This window comes from Gymnoscopelus microlampas (assembly GCF_963454915.1).
Source record: "Gymnoscopelus microlampas genome assembly, chromosome: 8".
NCBI classification, from domain to species: Eukaryota; Metazoa; Chordata; class Actinopteri; order Myctophiformes; family Myctophidae; genus Gymnoscopelus; species Gymnoscopelus microlampas.
The window spans coordinates 27704717-27728204 of NC_139945.1; the positions used below are offsets into that span (position 1 = coordinate 27704717).

At 40.3% G+C, this 23488-nt stretch overlaps 1 protein-coding gene across 1 annotated transcript; it reads left to right on the forward strand.

Annotated features, from left to right (window-relative positions):
- Positions 1-870: 870 nt before the first annotated feature.
- On the forward strand, positions 871-14461 carry LOC311050731 (beta-galactosidase-1-like protein 2; the record flags this gene model as incomplete). The annotated part of the gene is made up of 18 exons (XM_084064860.1): positions 871-1040; positions 2077-2145; positions 2246-2341; positions 2913-3021; positions 3405-3497; positions 5488-5569; positions 5927-5991; positions 6343-6427; positions 7567-7704; positions 8207-8287; positions 8641-8747; positions 9847-9993; positions 10256-10327; positions 10604-10682; positions 11521-11608; positions 12157-12268; positions 12443-12559; positions 14351-14461. Exons 1-18 carry the CDS (start codon positions 877-879, stop codon positions 14459-14461), a joined length of 1815 nt encoding a protein of 604 aa, XP_083920986.1. The 5' UTR covers positions 871-876.
- Positions 14462-23488: the final 9027 nt, after the last annotated feature.

Consider the following 23488-nt stretch of genomic DNA (forward strand, 5'->3'; position numbering starts at 1 on the left):
TGTATTTTCATTGTTTGTTTTGTAAAAGTCTGGCTACACAACACCTTCAGTGTGGCCTTTCGCTGACAGTCAGTGGTGTGACAGTCAATACTGCAATGTAGAAATACTAGAAATACTCTGTTACAAGTAAAAGTCCAGAATTCAAAATGTACTTGAGTAAAAGTACAAAAGTATTGCTATCAAAATGTACTTAAAGCATCAAAAGGAGAAAGTACTCACTATGCAGAATGTGTCACAAGTTGTATGTATGAAATGTATAAACTTATTTTGAAAATAGCAGATCTACAAGCTCACAATGTGACGCATTGTGAGCTTGTAGATCTGCTATTTTCAAACGGCCGAAATGTATACAGGGCTAATAAATGTATGTTTTGTAATAATAATCAAAATCTACAAAGTAACAAGTAACTAAAGTTTTCAAATAAATGTAGTGGAGTAAAAGTACAATATTTTGATCAAACATTTTTAACTCAAATCTTTGCTTCTGGGGGGTCCCTGGAACAATATATTTTGAGATGGGGGTCCGCGGCCAAATACATATCATTTTGGGGGTCCTTGACATGAAGAAGTTTGAGAACCATGCTGATTATAGCAACAGAAGTCAGGATTTCTACAAAGACATTTGTAGAATCCCCAGAAGCAAAGATTTGAGTTACAAATGTTCGCTTTAAAAAATATATATATTCAATAAGATTTTCTAAAAAAATCATGATTGTTCAAAAAATAGCAGATCTACAAGGTCATAGCGCTATGAGCTTTATATCTGCTTGTATGAGCTTGTATATATAGCTTGTATATCTGCTATTTTTGATAAAATAAACTCGTTTTTTATTAAACATCTTGTTTCCTTCCAGACATCCCTGTGAAGTGAGGAGAATGAGCCACCTTGAGGGTCTGAGGGCCAACTCCTCCCAGTTCACCCTGGAAGGAGAACCTTTCCGCATCCTGGGAGGCTCCATCCACTACTTCCGTGTCCCCAGAGCCTACTGGGAGGACCGGCTGCTGAAGATGAAGGCCTGTGGCCTCAATACTCTCACAACGTAAGGGACGCTGCTGCAGTCTGACTGTATACCTAGAACAGGGGTGATGCAACTTTGATGATGGAGAGGGCCACTATATTTCCACACTCACTCCAGGGGGGGGGGGCACATTGCATATTGTTGCTGTCCAGCAGAAACCTCTTATCTCCATAATATTTTAACGTTTTTCGTAAATTAATGCCATTCTATGTCACACAAAAGTAACAGATCTACAAGCTCAAAACGTGTCGCATAACGTCGCATTTTAAGCTTGTAGATTTGTAGATCTGCTATTTTGTGCTATTTTTGAATTGGAATCCTGAATTCCTTTTTGATATTTTTGGAATCCTGAAAAGTAACCTTTTTATTTAATTTCAAGTGCATTTAGTTATACTTAAGTTAACTTTATGAACTTAAATACAAATACATTAATGTATTTGTATTTTGTATTTTTATGTCCAATATTGAACATAAAAAAGTAATTAAACTAATAATATAGACTGATGTAATTAAAGTGGGTCATGATTGCCTGTTTGGAATTGTAACAGCTGAAATCAATATATCAGTATTCCGATATGAATCTGCGGGCCGCAAATGAAGGTGAGGGCCGCATGTGGCCCCCGGGCCGCCAGTTGCCCATGTATGATCTAGAATAACAGACTAACATTGTTGTTTTTTAGTGGGCATGAAGACTCTGAGAGGAGGAGAGCAGCAGACTCTGCACACTCGTAGCTCCGAAGCAAAAGGATTGATTTAACCAGCGTTTTTGAAACCTTGGATTATTGATTGCTTTAAAAGCCATAGCATACCTTTTTTTTATTCATCACAAAGTCCCAAAGTTCAAAGCAAGATAGCAAGCAGAGTAGCCCTTCCTGAGGACCAGAAGCCTCCTTTGCCAACAGGCGAGAGCAATAGATGTTTGGTTTCTCTTGTGGGAATGAGGGTTTGAATCCAGGTGGTAATACAGACTCTGTTATTTATTTCCTGTGTGGCCTCAGTGCAGCATCTGTGTTTTAGTATTTATGTGCATGCTGTTAGACACGTTTGATCTTTTCAGATATGTGCCATGGAACCTGCATGAACCTGAGAAAGGAGTGTTCAATTTTCAGGATCAGTTGGACCTAAAGTAAGGCTATGTTCTCACACTGTATGTGTTGTAATGTGTTAAATACCACAGGATTTGCTGTGTTTCTTTGGTAGTATTTATTGAAGTATCTCTCTTTTAGGGCCTATATCTGTCTAGCAGCAGACTTGGGTCTGTGGGTCATTCTGCGTCCTGGACCATACATCTGTGCTGAGTGGGACTTAGGTGGTCTGCCCAGGTACTCTATAGGTCACCATTGGTTCTCAAAGTGGGGCCCGGGGATCCCCAGGGGTCCTCGAGGGGGTTCCAAAATAATTTTGAACCATTTTGAATATTTTTGAAACATTTTAACAACACACATCTTGTATGGGGGTTCCCACTCCCTGGCACACGATATTTTTAGATGGGGGTCCACGGCCAAATGCATATTAATGTGGGGGTCCTTGACATGAAAAGGTTTGAGAACGACTGCTCTGTTATGTACAGGTTCTATAGTTATATATTGACGTAATAATAATAATAATAATAATAATAATGATGATAATAATAATAATAATAATAAACTTTATTTGTATAGCACCTTTCATGACTAATTTAACAATAAAGCAAAAAAAAAAAGAAAAGCAAAAGCATAAAACAACATAAAAAGAAAAGCAAAAAAGGCAGTGAATCAGGCAAAACACTGCGGACATGAATAACAACACAGAGATTTTAAAATCAACTAAAAACAAGAGTGATGAAATAGGTCTTGAGCTGTGCTTTAAGATCCACTCTGCTTTTTTTATGTTCATTGTTATTCTGTTTTGCAGTTGGTTATTACAAGATGAAAACATGCAGTTGAGGACAACTTACCCTGGATTTGTAACTGCTGTTAATTCCTATTTTGACAAGCTCATTCCACTTATAAAACCTCTGATGGTAAGTTGAGCACTGCTAATACGTCTGTCTGTCTGTCTGTCTGTCTGTCTGTCTATGAACTAGGTGCATAATGTTCATATGTTTTTATGGGGTGGCAGTGGCTCAGGGGTAGAGGGGCCAGTAAAGCGGCTGGATGGGAACTGCAAGGTTCCCAGTTCGATCCCAGGCTCCCCCAGAGTTATTGTCGAGGTCTCCTTGAGCAAGACACTGAATCCCTAAATGCATGGTTTCCTCCACCATCGTTGTATGAATGTCTGTGTGAATGGGTGATTGTAATGCACAATCTATGTAAAGCGCTTTGGATAAAAGCACTATATAAATGCACCATTTACCATGTTTCTCTATCTACTGACTAGCTGCATAATGTTCTTATGTTTTTGTAGTTTGAGGAAGGCGGACCCATCATTGCAGTTCAAGTGGATAATGAGTATGGCTCATTTGCCAAAGATGAGAAATACATGGCTTTTATAAAAGACGTAAGCTTATTTACTTCCCTCCCTGGCATAACACAATGTCACAATCAATGCATGTCTTTTGAAGAGTGTGTTTTCCATGAGATTCAGAATTTGTTTATTGGTATGTTTATGTACAGTACAAGGAATCGGACTTGGTGCATTGCTCTCAGACACATTTATTTATGTTGAATCCAGCAAGAGAAGAGAAAACTATAAAGTATGCAGCAGGAGTAAGATATAAGATGAGAGTAAAAAAAAAAGAAAAAAACCTGTGAGCACTTTTTATTTACAGAATGAATAAATAAAAAGAGCAGAGCAATATTGGAAGTATGCTGTGATGAGATAATGCATGTAATATACAGTATAATGTTGCACATACCGGTTAGAAACATTGCAATAATATTGCACAGTTATAATACATAGAATATTCTAAGATTGGTTTTCTGAAAGCACCTATTCAATATGTGCATAATGATTATTGCTCAATATTTATGAAAATCTTCCAGAGAGGATGATTTGAATGTGCTCAGATCCCCTGACGGAACCCATCCTTGTATTTAAACAGGTTTTATGTTGAAAATGAGAAGAACAAGTTGTAAACAACAACAACCGAGTGCTCTTTGAAGTCAAGTGTTATAGACCATTGGTTCTCAAAGTGGGGTCTGGGGACCCCCAGGGGTCGTAGGGGGGGGGTTCCAGGGGGTCCCCAGCAAAATGTGTTAATACAGCACCACAAATGTAACCACTTTAAGCTTTTATACTTAGCTCATAGCGCGGCACTCTGTACAGACTATGAGGTTGTAGATCTGCTATTTTCTTTTAATTTGTGAACATTTGCGCAAATCTTTTATATATATTTTTAAAGCCAAAATGTGTAACTCAAATATTTGTATCTGGGGGTCTCTGGAACAAAATATTTTGAGATGGGGGTCCGTGGCCAAATACGTATAATTTTGGGGGTCCTTGACATGAAAAGGTTTGAGAATCACTGATATAGACATACCATATGCAGAGAGAATGAAAGTCAAGGCACTCAGAGTTCTGACTGGTGCAAGTTAAGTTAAACATGGCATTTATAAAAGACTTTCACAACATTTAACCGCCTTCACCCTAGTGTCCTTTTTCATGGGGCATGTGATCATAGTGATCTACAAGCTCACTTGTAGAGCAATGTTACGAAGACTAGTGAGCATGTAGATCTGCTATTGTTGCCGACGAGATTTGGTGTCAAGGAAAAAAGTGTCGGGCAAGGATAGAGGGAGGCCCCTGGCCCTGACTAATTATATAGGGTTTAAATGGTTAACTTTTGTTACTCCAGAATTCCTTGGACTCTCCTTCTTTTTGCAATAGGCAATACAGATTGTTTCAACACATTTGCATCCAATCCAATCCAATCCACATCCAAGCACATTTTACAACTCAAGGTTTCCAAAGTGTGCTGCACAGAAAATCTAAAAGCTAAATACAGTACCGTATAAGCTAAAACACAGAAAAACAACAGCAAAAACACAGTAAAATAAGAAACAAAAATAAACAACAAAAGGAGACACATCACTAAAGAATAAAAGACACAGCAGCGTCAGTAGACTGTTAATCTGAGTTCCCAGAAGTTATCGCCAGCTCTGGCGAGGAAAGTAGACTGTGAAACAAAACATAGACCACAGAACGCTCAGACGGGATCAAAAGCCAAGGTATAAAGGTTGGACTTTAAAAGTCTTTTAAAAGGCTACTAATTCACAGTAAAATCCTCATTGATCATTTCACTTCGAGTGTAAAAAATGGATGCAAACACGTATAACACTCATTTTATGGTTTATGGTAATAAAAGCATAAAGCATCCATCTGTCCATCTAGGTGTCAGTCATCCAATGCTCTCGCTCTCTCGCTCTCTCCCCCCCTCTCTCTCTCTCCCCCCCTCTCTCTCTCTCTCTCTCCCCCCCTCTCTCTCTCTCTCTCTCTCTCTCTCTCTCTCTCTCTCTCTCTCTCTCTCTCTCTCTCTCTCTCTCTGCAGTGCCTACAGTCCAGAGGGATCAATGAGCTTCTGCTGACTTCTGACAACTGGGAGGGTTTGAGGTGTGGTGGAGTGGAGGAAGGTATTGAAAACCTAATGAGTGTTCTTCCAAAACAAGAGTCCACTATTTGGAGAGAAAGGGGGAGGGTTGTTGCTGAAATGAATGTAAACTGCATTATTGAAAGGCAATTAAGATAATAGTAATATACAGGGTATTTTTTGATGGTAACATGTGCATAGAATCATCTCTACTTTTGAAATGTATTGATATCTGCTGACGCTTTTAGTCCCTAGTCTAAACCAAATGTTCCTGATTTTTATATATATATATATATATATATATATATATATATATATATATATATATATATATATATATATATATATATATATATATATATATATACTCTGTCCCTTACTTTGATTTTCTTCATTTTAGTTCTAAAAACAATAAACCTTCAGCGACTGTCCTTTGGAGCCATACCATACCTAGCTGATATGCAGGTATGTGTATAGGGTCTATTATTACATGGTGATAGTGGCTGTCTAACCTTTGCACTCATTACTGTTATTTTGGCAATCTATGAATTTAGACTACTGCTATTGTTGTATACACTGGCTATTGTGGAGCTTGGAAAAGTTATTAAAGTATAGTACAATACATGTTTGCTTGTTTCTGAAAATGTACACCACACACTTTGTAAACCTCTGTGTGTATACAGTATTTGCAACATTTGTTTTGTAGTTTTGCACTTCACAAGGACACCCTGCTTCATTTTTTCGTTTCGTTTCATCCCCTGGACCTCTCAGCCTAAATTTATTTTCACTTTTTTGTCCACCTCATGTTTCATGTAGCCCCAGAAACCTCTCATGGTGATGGAGTATTGGTCCGGCTGGTTTGACGTTTGGGGAGAACACCACCATGTTTTCCATGCAGAGGGTATGTGTACCCATGCAGAGCAGGGCTGCCCCATTCCCTTAGCTGTTGTTTTTTTCTTTACTTTGTTGAGACAGATCACCAGGAAAACAGAGGGAGACACAACGCTGGGGGATGCACGGAAGACTTGTTTGTCCCTGGTGGGATTTTATTCCAGACCAGCAGGAGTATACTTACACTATGTACTGTATGTCTGGGGCAATTATCTAGGGAAAGTGTTTGCTGAGCATGCATTGTCTTTTTCAAAATGACCCTGTTTTGTTCAATTTGGATGCACCTCGGACAAAGTGTTGGCCACTCTGCGTAGAGTCACTGGAGCTGCTGGAGGTTAAGTGCCTTGCTGAAGAGTCACTTTGAGGATGTTCAGGCAGGGAAGACTAACCTAATTTATTTGTCTTACCCGCAGTGGTGGAAAAAGTACTCACATATTTTACTTAACTAAAAGTATCAATACTGCAATATAGAAATACTCTGTTACAGGTAAAAGTCTGTTATTAAAAATGTATTTGAGTAAAAGTACTTAAGTATTGGCCCCATTTAAGGTTTTCAAATGTATAAAAATCTCTTGAAAATAGCAGATCTACAAGCTCACAATGTGTCGCATCGCGACGCGTTGTGAGCTTGTAGATCTGCTATTTTCAAATGGCCGATTAGGGCTGAAGTGGTTAATGTTTGTTTTGTAATAATAATCAAAATCTACAAAGTAATAACTAAAGTTTTCAAATAATTGTAGCGGAGTAAAAATACATTATTTGCCTCTGAGGTGTAGTGGAGTAGAAGTAAAGTACTGAAAATTAGGGAAGTACTGGAAGTACTCCAGTAAAGTAAAATAACCTCAAAATTGTACTTAAGTACAGTACAGTACTTGAGTACATATACTTAGTTACTATCCACCACTGTTTCAGGCAGGGAAGAGAAACCTAATTTATTTTTCTTGCCCACCCATGTTTGTTTTTTTATTCATTGACCACTGCTACTTGTAGTTTCTGCCTTTTTCGCTGATCTACAGAACTCTGACTTCTGCCTTATGCCTGCAACCACAGCACACCACTGCCAATATCTCAATGTATATAGCATTCCCTCTTGTGTATTATATTGTTTACTAAATAAGGGATTATGTATATCTGCCTCCTGTCTGACAGACATGTTAGCTGTTGTTACAGAGGTCCTAGAGAGAGGCGTCTCCATCAATCTCTACATGTTCCATGGTGGAACGAGCTTTGGCTTTATGAACGGTGCAATGGACGTCGGTACCTACAAGCCTCAGGTCAGCAGTTATGGTAGGTAGATATATCCCTACAATGGTTTTATTGTAATATTATTGTGTTGTTTGTGTAAATGTGTTCAAAATCGTTCGTCATGATTATTAATTCAATATTTCTGGTTCTCAAAATAGGGTCCGGGGACCCCCAGGGGTCCTTGGGGGGGGTTCCAGTCGGTCCCCAGCAAAATGTGTTAATATGGCATCACAATAATTTTTACCACGTTCACCTTTTATACTTTGGCTATTCAAAAATAGCAGATATACAAGCTCATAGCGTGGCACTGTGTGCCGCGCTATGAGCTTGTAGATCTGCTATTTTTGAAAAATCGTGAACATTTGTGCAAATCTTTGAATGCATATATATTTTTAAGCGAACATTTGTAACTCAAATCTTTGCTTCTAGGGAGTCCCTGGAACAAAACATTTGAGATGGGGTCCGCGGCCAAATACATATAATTTTGGGGGTCCTTGACATTAATTAACTCAAATTGTAACATGTGTTTGTGTGTGTGTTTCAGATTATGACGCTCCATTATCAGAGGCTGGTGACTACACTACAAAATATCAGCTCTTGAGGAATTTATTCAGCCAATATCACAGTGAGGAGCCTCCCATCTACAATAATTATAGAGTGGAAAGCTATATCTATCTATCTGTCTGTCTGTCTGTCTGTCTGTCTGTCTGTCTGTCTGTCTGTCTGTCTGTCTGTCTGTCTGTCTGTCTGTCTGTCTGTCTGTCTGCCTGCCTGCCTGCCTGCCTGCCTGCCTGCCTGCCTGCCTGCCTGTCTGTCTGTCTATCTATCTATCTATCTATCTATCTATCTATCTATCTATCTATCTATCTATCTATCTATCTATCTATCTATCTATCTATCTATCTATCTATCTATCTATCTATCTATCTATCATATATACTCACTGAGCAAAACTCCCTTTCCATGCTTGTGTTCCAGTTGAGCCTCTTCCTGAGCTTCCTTCTGTCCAGGAAAGGAGAGCGTACCCGCCTGTTGTCATTCTGCAGCACCTGTCACTGTGGGACAGCCTGCACTTCACTGACAAGGTCAGCTACAGCCACAGACAGACTACACTGGGATCAATTGGCTCTGCCAGATCCAGTCTATAGAGACAATCAGGGCATACGGAAATGGTCTGTGTGCGACTGTAGTGGTGGAAAAAGTACTAACATTTTTTACTTAAGTAAAAGTATTGATACCACAATGTAGAAATATTCTGTTCGGAATTCAAAATGTGCTTGAGTAAAAGTACAAAAGTATTGGCATCAAAACATACTTAAAGTACCAATTAAAAGTACTCATATGCAGAATGTCACATTTCAAGTTTGCAAATGTATACATATCTGAAAATAGCAGATCTACAAGCTCACAATGCATGTGACGCATTGTGAGCTTGTAGATCAAATACCTCAGAATGTACAATTACCTCAAAATGGTACTGAAATAGTGCTTAAGTAAATGTACTTAGTTACATTCCACAACTGCAACTGTGCGTGCATATAGTGTGGAAATGACCAGATGCAGTGTTGTTGAATAGGTGGGCTCGAGAGCAGATGGCACTTGGTTAACAGTAGAATGGAATGGAAAGGCTTTCCACATACCGGTACTGCGGAAAGCCTGGTGATGCCAGATTAGCCTGCCTCTGTTTCTGCTTACTTACTTGGGATATCCCCTCACTACACCACAGTTCACAACATGTATTACACATGTTATAATTATATTTTAGACATAAAACTGTTGCAGTTCTTAACCCATTTAGACCTGAGGCCGAGTGTAGTGCACAATGAGAACAACAGAATGACAAGCATAAATTCATTCAAACATTACAAGTCAAGGGTGCAAGGCTCAACGGCCCAGAACAGATGTATCAAACCTCATCAGATACTGTACATACAGTAATAGGATAGATGTTTGACATATAGCAGTTCTAGATTGACCGTATTAAAACTAAAGTCAGCACACCTTCTTGTTTTCACAAGAATGTGTGATTTGGCTGATGTATTATCGTGTACCTACCTACTCAGTTATACTCTGCACATGCATTTGTTTTTGTGTGGTTGCCCAGTAACCCCCATTCTGATATCTGTCTGTGCATTGACAAAAATATGAATATTAGACAATGAGCTGCTCTACCTTTTCATCCAGCCATATTGGTCAGAGAGGCCAGTGAACATGGAGAATCTTCCTGTCAACAATAACAACGGCCAGTCATATGGCTACACCCTGTATGAGACCACCATCACCAGGGGAGGACTCCTCAACTCCAGGAACAACATCAGAGATAGAGCTTTGGTAAAAGACAGAATTACACACACTCACACACACACACCAGTGGCACCGGCGCCTGTTTAATTAAGTCCATTCAGTTCAGTCGGAAAAAAAGAAAGAAAAAAACAGTCCAGTCCCCCGCACCTCTGTGCCGAATTGTACAGATTTAACCGAAATAAAGTAACAAAAGTACAAACCCATCCGGAAAAGAAATCGATCCCCCCAACAAACTAATTATAAGTCACTAAGGACTTCATGTTTTAGTTTAACTGATGTTGTCCTCTAGGTTTTTGTGGACAGACGATCTGTTGGCAGCTTGGATTACAAGACTCATGAGGTAGCACTGCCTGATGGAAAGGTACTGTGTTTATTCTTGTCTGAATTATTACCTCATGTCTATGCTGGAGGCCTAGTGCCCCATTACTTTATGAAAATACTGAACCACATCCTTGTTGTTTGTTTGTTTGTTTCATTTACTTTCCCTTTTCAATATCTTCCTCTCATGTATCTACACTGTCAATGTTCATTTTGAAACTCTTCAATTGCTCGCAGAACTGTTCTGTCATCATTAAAGTTGTAGTGCAGGCTCCTCTCGCAATAACATTCTCATGTTTTCTGTATTTTAATGCTTAAGGGAGAGAGAACATTGACCATATTGGTGGAGAACTGTGGAAGAGTGAATTATGGGAAAGCACTGGATCATCAGCGCAAAGGTTTTCTGGCTACAAGCTTCAGTCCGATGTGCTGTATAACATGTCATTGCTATGATGTTTGGAAAATCTAAAATGTTCATTAGTCTGTTCTGTCCTGGTGTATCTGCATTTACTCTGTCGATTGATAAAGCACATTGTTGAAAGATTGTGTTTTTAAAAGAGCTTCATAAATTTGACTTCTCTTCACAGGTGCATATTAGCTTGGAATCCAGACTGATTCGCTACATTTGCCTTTTTGTCACTTTGCATGAGATAAACAAAACGCAGAATGTAGCAATCAGTCTGGATCCCAGGCTAGGTGCATATAGGAGCAATGCATTTGTCTGTGTTAGATATTATGCATATAGCTTAGAACAGTATTGTTAAGATTTTATTTTTTTAGATAGGTCAGTATGGAGATACAGGAAACTAAGGGCAGTGACATACAGTAGGAGCGATATGTGAGACAAGACACACACTCACAAGGAGCATGCTATGCTCTGTACTGACTGAGCCGCTAGGCACCCACATTTGCCAATAGTTCTTAGCATTCACTTTACCGTACTTGGAGGATCAGAACAACACAGGATTTACAGTTTCTGGACTGTTCAGATTGCATCAATCACAGAGCAGCATTTTAAATTGATTTTTCTGTCATTGTCTAATTATTCTAGTACATGTTGTACCAATATAGCAAAACCCCACTTTTACTTCAGATTCACAAATCATAGAAAGGTATTTGTGAATTCTGTTTGATCCCTAGGATTGTTAATAACTCAATTACAATCATGGATTAAACGGTTAACTAAATTCACTAAATATTGATATTGAACACATTTTCCTTGTTGTTTTGTGACAGGGCTCATAGGGGACATTTTCTTGAATCATGCTCCTCTGAAAGGCTTCACTATCTACTGTTTAGATATGAAACCAAGCTTCATAAAAAGGTCAGATATAGTCCATCCATTCTCATTTGATCAACTTTTAACAACATGCCTAATATACTAACATCGTAATATTGATGTAACAACATCTGACATGCCTACAGTATGTTGCTACAGTATTGATGTATCGGTTCCCACATACATTAAAGAACCCCTCTTTAGAGATTGAGCCCTGGAGTCTTAAGCAATTCATGTACTGACTAGATATTTATTGAATGATTGACATTTGTATCATAGTGTGCTGCAGCTGCACCATAAGATGCTTAGCCCTAGATAACTGCAACATCCAGAGTTCAATTCCTGTCACAGGACCTGTGTTGCTTATCACCCTGCTCACTCCTTCACTTCACTTATGAATTTAACATAGTGTGCCTTGTATATTTGCAGGTCTCTCCATTTTATTATGTATCTCAGATAATATGCAATAGAAAGGAGAAATATAGTGTTCTCCATACTGTATAGTATGGCAGATATTTGCACGGTGGAACTTGAATTTGGAATGTAAAAGCTGCACACTGTGATTCAAATATGGTGTTCTCCTCTATTCTCAGATTAAGTTCAGGACAATGGAGGCCTGTCAGCCATCACTCTTCCTGCCCAGGGTTTTTCCAGGCCAAGCTGTTTGTAGATGGACCTCCAAGAGACACCTTCATCAGACTGCCTGTGAGAAAGATAGTCAATCTGCGGATTTAATAGATCTCTACCTGTTCATATCGCCATATACTGTTGCAATCGGTTCATTTCTGTAACTATGATCATTATCTATAAATTAAGTTTTGAAAAGATATGTACAGTTAAGAAAATCTAGTGATCATTATTGTGTACTCCCATCCACAGGGTTGGGGTAAAGGGGCTGTTTTTATCAACGGGCAGAATCTGGGACGCCATTGGTCAATAGGTCCCCAGCAATTCCTGTACCTCCCAGGACCCTGGCTCAAAAATGGAGATAATCAGGTATGCTGAGTGACATATTTGAGTGGTTACTCAACGTGGGGACTGGTAGTACATCTAACAATGCATTCCAGCACTAGTGTTGTCTGACAAGTTTGTTTTTTTGCACTGGCAGATTCGGCTGGTCCCAGGCTACAAGTTTGTGGTACCCACAAACACAAAACTGACCAAATGGACACTTTTTTGATTGGCATTGCACAGATAAATATTATTATTATTATTATTTGTTTTATGACGAGATACGGTGAGACACTTATGAAGCACTGACTGTAATGGACACTTTATTTGTTTTTACCTCTGTTAACCATTGCTCTATATTGTTGATGCTTATGCATTGTTGAGGCAGTTAACTAATTCATGTCAAACTCCAGTCCACATGTTTCAATATGAACAAGAGAATAAATGCAGAGCTTGCCGTCCCCTTGCTTTCTCATGCTTTCTTCCACCAGGGAGAGCATCTTCTGAGAAGAGAGACAGCTTCTGTGGCCCAGAAGTACTGCTAGGTGCCCTATCAGCTAACATCAGTTTACCCCATTCCCCAATAATCACACAAGCCCGGGGCAAAGTACCTCCCCTCCCTCACTAGGCACTGTCCCAGGTGATGAGATGTCTCCTCATGTGGGTCTTCCCTAGCCTGGGACCCAGCCTGCTTCACTACGTTTTTCTACAGATTTTTTTTTCCACTTTGTTTCTCAGTCTGGAAAGCCTCCTATCTCCAAGGGAGGCGGGACATGCCATAAAATATGGCTGAAAACGAGCCGTGGCTTCTGATTGGTCTGTGGTGCGGGCCGGGACAAAAACACCAGTGTGATCGTTGTGATTTGTGATTCGTTTGAATAACATCCAATCAGCAACGACGTTGCGTACGTAACATATGTAGTTCCAGTGTAATCTCTCAAGAACAGATTCTGCTCTGCGTTGGAATCTGTCGGGGAGGTTCGTCATATCGCGTACGCACTGCCTACAAGTCAGTAAGAATCAAGAATCACAACGATCACACTGGTGTTTTTGTCCCGCCCCGCACCACAGACCAATCAGAAGCCACGGCTCGTTTTCAGCCATATGGCATGTCCCGCCTCCCTTGGAACAAGTGGGCGTGCCTTCAGATCAGGAAGCAGGCCGCGCTTTACCCAATCAAATGTAGTGGGCGGGATTCACGTGTCCGTCGATCCTTCCCCACTCGAAACAAACAGAAACGAATTTAACGCGGAGCAGACAAAACCACGGAAAGATATTCACATTTTAACTTTCTCTTTCATCATAGAAACAAGTGGGCTTATAACCAAAACGATCCATGTTCTCTGGAAGAAGTGGTGTTAGTGTTCCGTGTAGAAATATTGTTAGTGGGAATGAAAACATAGTCGCACCACCGTAAGTGATGCGCTGAAGGCAGACCAAAATCCCGGTTTCCTTGCGCACATGTGCTACGTTGTCTTCCTCCTAGAGCCAACTGACATAGTAACAAACAGCAGAGGTCGCTGTTTTTCCTTTTCAGTTGGCTCTGGGTTCCCAGATTGGTTCCAGTGTACTTCTGCAAAACGAGTCAAATAGGAGCCTTTCCAGACTGAGAAACGAAGTGAGAAAAAAAATCCGCCGAACGCAGTGAAGCAGGCTGGATCCCAGGCTAGGTCTTCCCCTTGATGGTTTGTAGTGGAGGGTCTGCAGTGACACTCCACTGGTTCTCACCACTCTACTACTGGCTGTATGGAAGTTTGGGGTAATTCACTCACACACAATGGCAAATGCACAGCAATTGTCACTGAACTGTTTCTTTCCCCTGTTCTTTTGTTCTAGATCACTGTGTTTGAGGAACAAAGGGCGAATGAGAAAATACTATTTGCAGAAAATCCAGATCATGGAAGGACAACTGATGTGTACAAACTCCCCTTCTGTACACTGCTGTGAAAAATGAAGCATAGCGTTAGTTCATGCAGGACACGGAAGTCGTGCACGCCAAAGCTGTAACCAGCAGTCAGTCAGCTGATGTGAACATCAGCTTTCTATTCCCCATTCACAGCCCAGCTGGTCATTACATCACACACTCATTATCCAATCACAGCTCACGCTTGAGCAAAGAGGTTCCTATAAATACGGCTTCATATTCTCTAGGTCTTTCTTGGTTGCTGAACCAATGCATTTTGCTAGCTGCTGCGAGCTTCATCTGCTGCTCATCTACTGCTCATCTACTGCTTTGTGCGCTGCTCTATGATATTTTGGTGCTATATGAGATGAGTCTGCTTATGATGCTGACTTTTACCACTGCTACAGCAGCCAATGCTTCTTCTATTATTGCTGCCAAACACTAATGTGCTCATAGCTTAAGCTAATAGCATGCTTGCTGCCATGTAGAAATTAGGAATTGTTTGTAGCACAAAGCTTATACAGCATGCTTGCTGCCCAGACAGTAGAAGCTTGATTTATTTGTAGGCTACTCTCTTCACCATGTGGTAAGTTGAATTGTTTGTAGCTTAAAGCTAACATAGCATGCTGCTGCATTTAGAAGTTTGTTATACAGCACTGCACAGTTAACATGGCATGCTTTCTTCCCATGTGGAAAGCTTCAATTGTTTGTAGCTTAAAGCTAACATAGCATGCTGCTGCATTTAGAAGCTTGGTTTGTTATACAGCACTGCACAGTTAACATGGCATGCTTGCTTCCCATGTGGAAAGCTTCAATTGTTTGTAGCTTAAAGCTAACATAGCATGCGTGCTGCCATGTTTAGAAGCTGTGTTGTTATACAGCAATGCACAGTTAACATAGCATGCTTGCTTCCCATGTGGAAAGCTTCAATTATTTGTAGCTAGAAGCTAACATAGCATGCTGCTGCATGTAGAATCTTTGTTGTTATACAGAACTGCACAGTTAACACAGCATGCTTCCTTCCCATGTGGAAGCTTGAATTGTTTGTAGCTTAAAGCTAACATAACATGTGGAAAGCTTGAATTGTTTATAGCTTAAAGGTAACATAGCATGTGGAAAACTCGAATTGTTTGTAGCTTAAAGCTAACAGCATGCTTTGCTGCCATGTAAAAGCTTTGATTTGTTTGTACAGCGCTGCAAAGTTAACACAGCAGCCTTGCTCCCCATGTAGGCTACTTCCTTTTATTCCCAGCAGCAGACATTCCAGTGGTTTTAAAGAGCTTTCATCAGGTAATGAAACGTGGCTATTTTAGCATTTTTATGGCTTCAGGTATAGAAATATATGGAGCTAAATTTTTGGGCCGAAAGTTGATTTTTTTTCCAAAATAAGTACTGCTTCTAAGTTCTAATGCTGTTCTGCTGAGGCACTCTTGACTCTGGGAATACCCACAATACATGGTGCAGTACCATCTAGTTGGTTCTGAAGCTTCAAGCAGAGCTTCCAACAGTTGTAGTGCTCTGCTAGCACAAATGCTTTTATAATATGTTTATACTTATCAAAGCTGTTGTAGACAATCTGTGTGCAACGGGGCATAATATAAGACAAGAAGACAAATTCAGACATGTATTCAAGCCAGGAAAGGAAATCACAGCATGTGTATCAAATCAGTGTTGCCATGTCTGCTTATTATAAGCGACTTTGGGATTGTGCTCTGTTAAGTCACTAGCAAATATGATTACTAAACAGGGTTCATGTGAAGGAACCCCAGATTCATATGTAATCATGGTACAAAAAATGTTTAATATTCTAAACACTTGTTTTGCGACTTGTTTTTATAGACTTGGCGCTTGTTTCTCTTACAATCTGGCAACACGCCGTGGTGGTGTCACGTGACTACTCCTTGGGAGTAATCAGGAAGTCTCATACATACAGCATGCATCTTGGGTATTGTAGTCTATGCAACTGACACAGTCATATCATGGTCAATTCAGTTCAATGCTACCGTGTGAGAATAAGGTGAAGGCAAGGGTGTTTTCTTTCTTAACTGGTCATGTGCAGGCATTATGGCAGTGTAACTGTCATGTTAAATAAGGTTCACAACTATCATGTCATGTTAAATAAGGTACACAACTATCATGGGATATTCAAGTTAATATAATCCACTCAGTGAAGCTGTTATTTCTGCATTCCTGTTCTATTCACTTAATTTATCGCTCAAGTTCAGGTAACTATTGTGGGTGGATTAGTTTGCAGATGCTTAAATAGATAATTACTTCATGGTGGATTAAAGTCTTGTGAAATGGGGCGATTGCTTCAATTGTAGTGGGTTGTCCTCCAGGCGGTGCCATTTAGAGGGCAAGCAAAGGTTAATCTGATTCTCTGCTGCTTCAATTCTATCAGCTTATGACTTGGATGCAGGGAGCGGATTCATAGTGCATTGAATTAATTTGCATGTTACTTCACTTTTAGCTAACACATCTCGAGTTGGACAAAAAACACAGCAGGTGAAAGGCGGAAATCATATAATAGTCATTATTCATTGCAAGGATAAAGGGGGTCTACTTGTCTCTGACTCATACAGGTGCTGCTGGGTTAAGTTTCATTGGATGGTTGCAGAAAGAAGAAAACGTATGATGATAATTGCAATTTAAAATAATTGCTTATTGCAAACAAAGTCTTAAAGATGCATTGTGGTCTGCTTATTGCAAACGGTACAGTTACAGTACTCTTCAGCTGCTTGGTTCCAGCATTCACAATGAAGCAGCAGGTTGCCGGTCTGCAGCCATGAACGCTACTACGTTCACCATGAGTGAATGAGATAATCCAGCTGTTTGCTTGCAGATCTCCACAGCGTCCAGACGAGAAGGCTTGCATGCTTGCTCTTGTGTGTGTCTTTCCAAAAGTTCATCTAGGTGGTGTTCTGCATGCTTGTGGAACTTGAAGCTTTTGTGGATCGCTATCTACGTATCTGAGATTGACATCAGGCATAAGTATGCTGCTGAAAGTGTTGGCTGGGTTCCACTGCACTGATTTGGGTAGTATGATTCTGTTTTGTATTGCATTTCTTTATCTGTGCGTGATCGGTAAGGTCCGCAGTATGCTTACTGCTGCATATAGATATTACATTTTACACTCTTTAATTTAGTTTATCTTGATTAATTAATTTCTGAGGTCTGCAGCATGCTGCTGCTACACATAGTTCACACTTTTGTAGGATGAACTTAAGGGTTCCACTGCACTGACTTAGGTAGTATGATTCTGTTTTGTTTTGCATTTCTTTATCTGTGCGTGATGGGTAAGGTCCGCAGTATGCTTACTGCCGCATATAGTTATTACTTAATTTAGTTTAATAAATTAATTTCTGAGGTCTGCAGCATGCTGCTGCTACACATAGTTTCACACTTTTGTAGGATGAACTTAACATCTTAAACACTGTAAATCAGACAGGGGGGGGGGGGGGGGGAAGGTGCAAACGTCATAATTTCTAACCCTAACCCTAACCCTAACTAAAACCATGTTTTGTCTCTGTTCTCCATGATCCAGTATCTGCAAAGACGTCCTCTGGCGAGGCAAGACTAATGTTCTTCCTGACCGACAAGGGAAAGCCAAGGTCATGGTTCACGGCCCGGCTCTGTCTCCTCTACAAAAGATGTGGACTGCTGCGCAGCTGTATACCTCTCACTCATTTCCGCATTGCATTGGTGCAGCTACATTGGTCTAGGCTTAAACTTGAAGTTGCTCAAAAAGCAATGAGTGGCATGTACTGTATGAGGAGACAGTTAAATAGAGTCTGCATTCAAAAGTGGTTGGCAATGGCATGGGTTCATTCTGATGAAGATAGTTGACCTTTTACGGATGCATTCTTGCATCCCTCTTATCTGAGCGGATAGGAAGTTACAGCACGCTGCTGTTACACGCATATGTTATTAATCAGTGGTGATTACAGGGGCGTTCCGTTGCTAGGGGCAACCAAGGAATCTCAACCCTATAGTACACATTCTGCTTAAGTACACTCCTGAAGTACAGGATCAACATGGATGTTGAACACACACATAGTATGTATCTCATTAATTGTAGTATGACCTCGTTTTAAGATGCATGCTTGCATCCTTTTAGTATAGCTTAAATAATTAAATGCTGAGGTCCACAGCAGCTGCTGTTACACATAGTTAGTACACTTTATTTATCATGAATGATAAACATTAGTTATCATTCATCATAGGATGACCTCATACATATATATATTTATATATATCAGATTTCTTTAAAAATAAATAGAATGTCCTTTTCGAATCCTATTCACGGTGCAGCATAGCAGTGGGCATCGTTTTAGGACACCGTCTAGGACTCCTGAGGTTCAGGAATCAACAGGTTTCTGCATTCATCAGGCCTGTTGAACACATAGACGCATGCTTGCATTTGTTTAGTTTAGCTTAATAATCAAATGCTGAGGAACTTCTGAAGCTCAGGATCAACATGGCTGTTTAACACACAAATGCATGCTTACATTTAAAGCACTCCTGACGTACAGGATCAACACGGCTGTTGAGCACACACAGTATATATCTCATTAATTGTAGGATGACCTCGTTTTAAGATGCATGCTTGCATTCTTTTAGTATAGCTTAAATAATTAAATGCTGAGGTCCACAGCAAGCTGCTGTTACACATAGTTAGTACACTTTATTTATCATGAATGATAAACATTAGTTATCATTCATCATAGGATGACCTCATACATATATATTTATATATATCAGATTTCTTTAAAAAGAAATAGAATGTCCTTTTCGAATCCTATTCGCGGTGCAGCATAGCAGTGAGCATCGCTTTACGATACCGTCTAGGACTCCTGAGTTCAGGAATCAACAGGTTTCTGCATTCATCAGGCCTGTTGAACACATAGTCTTAAGATGCATGCTTGCATTTGTTTAGTTTAGCTTAACAATCAAATGCTGAGGAACTGAAGCTCAGGAATCAACAGGGCTGTTGAACACACATATAATATATCTCATTAATTGTAGGATGACCTCGTTTTAAGATGCATGCTTGCATTCTTTTAGTATAGCTTAATAATTAAATGCTGAGGTCCACAGCAAGTTTGCTGTGACACATAGTCTCTTATGTCACATAATTGTAGAATGACTTCAGGATGCGTGCGCATTCTATTTTAAGTCGGTAGCAGTCTTGCTACTTCACATAATATAGTATGACTGATAAAGGCGTTTTTAGGCTTGGCGTTGGCTTCCGTGTGTTGGGGGGGATTTCTGTTATGCACTCTCTGAGTATCCTAGCTGCCGCTCGGCTGAAACCAGAGAGTATGCATTTATTGGTTTTGGGGGATTTGCTTAAGCATTCTCTGAATATATGCTTAGCAGGCTGCTTCGACAAAATTCAGTGAATATTCTCCCAAGAGCGGAGCTTTAACGCCAAGCTTAACTGTATTCCATTTGTGGCAATAAATGGTTCTTTATCTACTAAGACGAGAGTGTTTCTGATTGAAATGAAGCATAGCGTTAGTTCATGCAGGACACGGAAGTCGTGCACGCCAAAGCTGTAACCAGCAGTCAGTCAGCTGATGTGAACATCAGCTTTCTATTCCCCATTCACAGCCCAGCTGGTCATTACATCACACACTCATTATCCAATCACAGCTCACGCTTGAGCAAAGAGGTTCCTATAAATACGGCTTCATATTCTCTAGGTCTTTCTTGGTTGCTGAACCAATGCATTTTGCTAGCTCCTCCTCCACCCCAGCCTCCACCTTTTGATTAGAGTCTGCCATAGGCTCCAATACTTGTGATTATTATGTATCTGCTTTGTTTAGAGTCTGGCTTAGGCTCAAATACTTGTGGTTATCATGTATATCTGCTGTTTAAAATCTTGCTAGGCTCAAATACTTGTGTTTATCATGTATATCTGCTAATTCTAACTAATATGTTAATGTATTGCTTATTGTTGTCATTGTATCCCTATGGGGGATTTGCTTAAGCATTCTCTGAATATATGCTTAGCAGGCTGCTTCGACAAAATTCAGTGAATATTCTCCCAAGAGCGGAGCTTTAACGCCAAGCTTAACTGTATTCCATTTGTGGCAATAAATGGTTCTTTATCTACTAAGACGAGAGTGTTTCTGATTGAATAATCCTTCATAGCTCAATATTATTCTATAGAGTGCCATTATACAAACACTGAGGAAGAAAGGAGCAGTAACTTAATTTGCTTGATATTGACTGTGCATCATTATGATTAATGTCAATTTACAAAATAGTTATGTGTTTAATGTATTTATTAACCTGTGCATCTCAGTAAACTATGTATAAAACGTGTCTTGAATTAAAAGTCCAAACATCTCCAAAGACCATGTCAGTGTTATTAATTTCACTTTTCCACTGATTACATTGCTTTATTGTATCCGCCAGGCCGAAGGCGTGGCAGAGACTATGTTTTGCACCCTGTATGTCCGTCCGTCCATCCGTCCGTCTGTCTGTCTGTGAGTAGCTAATCTCCGGCACCGTTGTGTTGATGGCAGCGAAATTGTGCGCACACACTCCCTGGTGCTGGAGCAGAACCTCTGCCCCTAATTCTTCAGATCGGCCTGTTATAGCAACACCAGGAGGCCGTTTTTTTTTTTACTCCTACAGATTTTGTCCAAACATCATGCATATCGGTACACAGTATCTCTATAGTCATTATTCCATAATGTTTGGCTAAGATTGGCTTCCAAAGTTTCCAGGAGTGGTCCGTTTTGTTCAAAATGCCTGAAATCATGAACACAGCGTGAGATTGGCATGAAACTTTGCACGCACATTGCCACTAGGCCGAGGAAGAAATGCCACCCTATATTTTTCAGATCGGCCTAATGGTGGTGCCACAACAGGCCGATTTGCGTTGTTTACCTATAACTGGACTGAACTACATGAAACTTTGCACACACACTCCCTAGAGGCAAAGGAAAACCTGTGCCCTGCATTTTTCACATCAGCCTTTTATAGCGCCACCAGGAGGCCGATTTTTGCAAAACACATTTCTTGATATTACTCCTACAGATTTTGTCGGTACACTCGGTACACAGTATCTCTATAGGCCTAGTCATGTGATCAAGATGGAGCTGTCTGTGTCATCCTCATTGGAGAATTTCGAACATTGCTGGCATGCGTGTGTGTAGGTGCATGCTTGCGTGCGTGCGTGCGTGCGTGCGTGTGTGTGTGTGTGTGTGTGTGTGTGTGTGTGTCTGTGACCTTAAGCCCACAACACCACGACACGCCCCCACACGCTTTCCATTGGACGAATGACGTGTGTGTCATGGAGACGAAGCTTTCCTATTCACAAAGAGCAACCGTAGGAGGGTTGCCATGTCCGCTTATTATAAGTGACTTTGGGCTTATTTCTGTTAAGCTGCTTGTAAATATTGGTTTGAATACTTTATTTAGAAGTTTGCAGAGAGAAAAAGCACATGGAAGTACAGTTCAAAATACAAGGTCAACTGAAAAGGATGAAAAACCCAAAGAAGCCTTTCGGCTTGATTCAATGGAAGTTGCGAGTTGCGTTTTTTTGGGCTTTGTTTCGAAAGTTCAGTTAATATTTTCGGCTTGTTTTGTGATGTTGTTTAAACTAGTGTTTCTCAAACATTTTCAAGTCGAGGACCCCCAAATTAATATGTATTTCTCTGCGGACTCCCATCTGAAAATATGTTATGCCAGGGATTAGTGTGACCAGATGTCCCCCTTTGTGTGGGACAGTCCCACATTTCCATGACTTTTCAAGGATCCCACAAATTGAGACACTGTCCCACATTGTGACTGGCAGGCTCCAGTGTACAGTAATAAATCAATGTGCAGGTGTTGAGAGGTGCGCTGATTGTTGCTGAAGCTCTTAACCACAGCATCCTTAAGGGGGTTCCATGGGGTCCCCAGCTGAAGACTGTTGTGAATGTAATAGACCCACGTCGTTGTGGACTTAGGAGTGCTGCAAACCTTTATTATGGGTGGTGGTGAGTGATGATTCATTTTGAAGTATTCCTCTAGTCTAAACCAGCGACTCAATTTCAAGGACCCCCAGTTTGGAATGCATTTAGGCCACGGAACGCCAGACGCTTAAAGACCAGTGTCAATTTGGTTACTCAGCATCAATCATTTAGCTGAGGACCCTCTGGAACCCACTCAAGGACCCCTGGGGGTCCCCGGACTTCACTTTGAGAACCATGGCTCTGAACAAGCAGTGAGCTCTAAGAACAAGATGACACCAGGTATTATCACACCTAGGGTGACCAGATGTCCCCCTTTGCGTGGGACAGTCCCACATTTCCATGACTTTTCAGGTGTCCCACAAATTTAGACACTGTCCCACATTGTGACTGGCAGGCTCCAGTGTACAGTAATAAATCAATGTGCAGGTGTTGAGAGGTGCGCCGATTGTTGCTGAAGCTCTTAACATGAGCACACAGCAAACTAGACTGGACCACACTGGACACAGCACTGCTCAAGCAGCACAATAATACATTGTAGGGTAGGTAGGCTATATGCTTTTATTGAACAATGCGGTCATGGACACATTTATTTTGTTGAGAGACAATGTTCAAAGGAACCACTGCAGCATCATTGATCTAAAGAAAAGCAAAACAGGAGTAGTCTATTACCAGGGGTCATGGACATACAAAATAAATGGTCAATAATTTTACCAGAAACTCAAGGTTAGAACAGAATGGCCCCCTCTGGGCACCGTCAGACTCAGTCCTGTGGGCATGAGATCTATTTAGCCACAGTCCAGAGGGACGCACACATATCCCATCAAAAACCTTTCAGGTGCTGAACAACAATACGTACATTGGAGGAAAGGAAGGGAAGTTTGTACATCAAACAATAATAAAAACATGATTTATGATTAACATACTGATGATTGCACTTGACAATGTTTTATGGTAAAAAAAAATGGTTGAAATTTCAGTTCCTTAGTTTATTTATTTTTCTCAGTTCCTTATGAATCTTTCTCTGTTCTCTGTCTGCTGGAAAGGTCTAGTCAAATGATTTGTGTTTTGTCAGAAAGTGCCTTTCCAAGTTCCCTTTCTTCA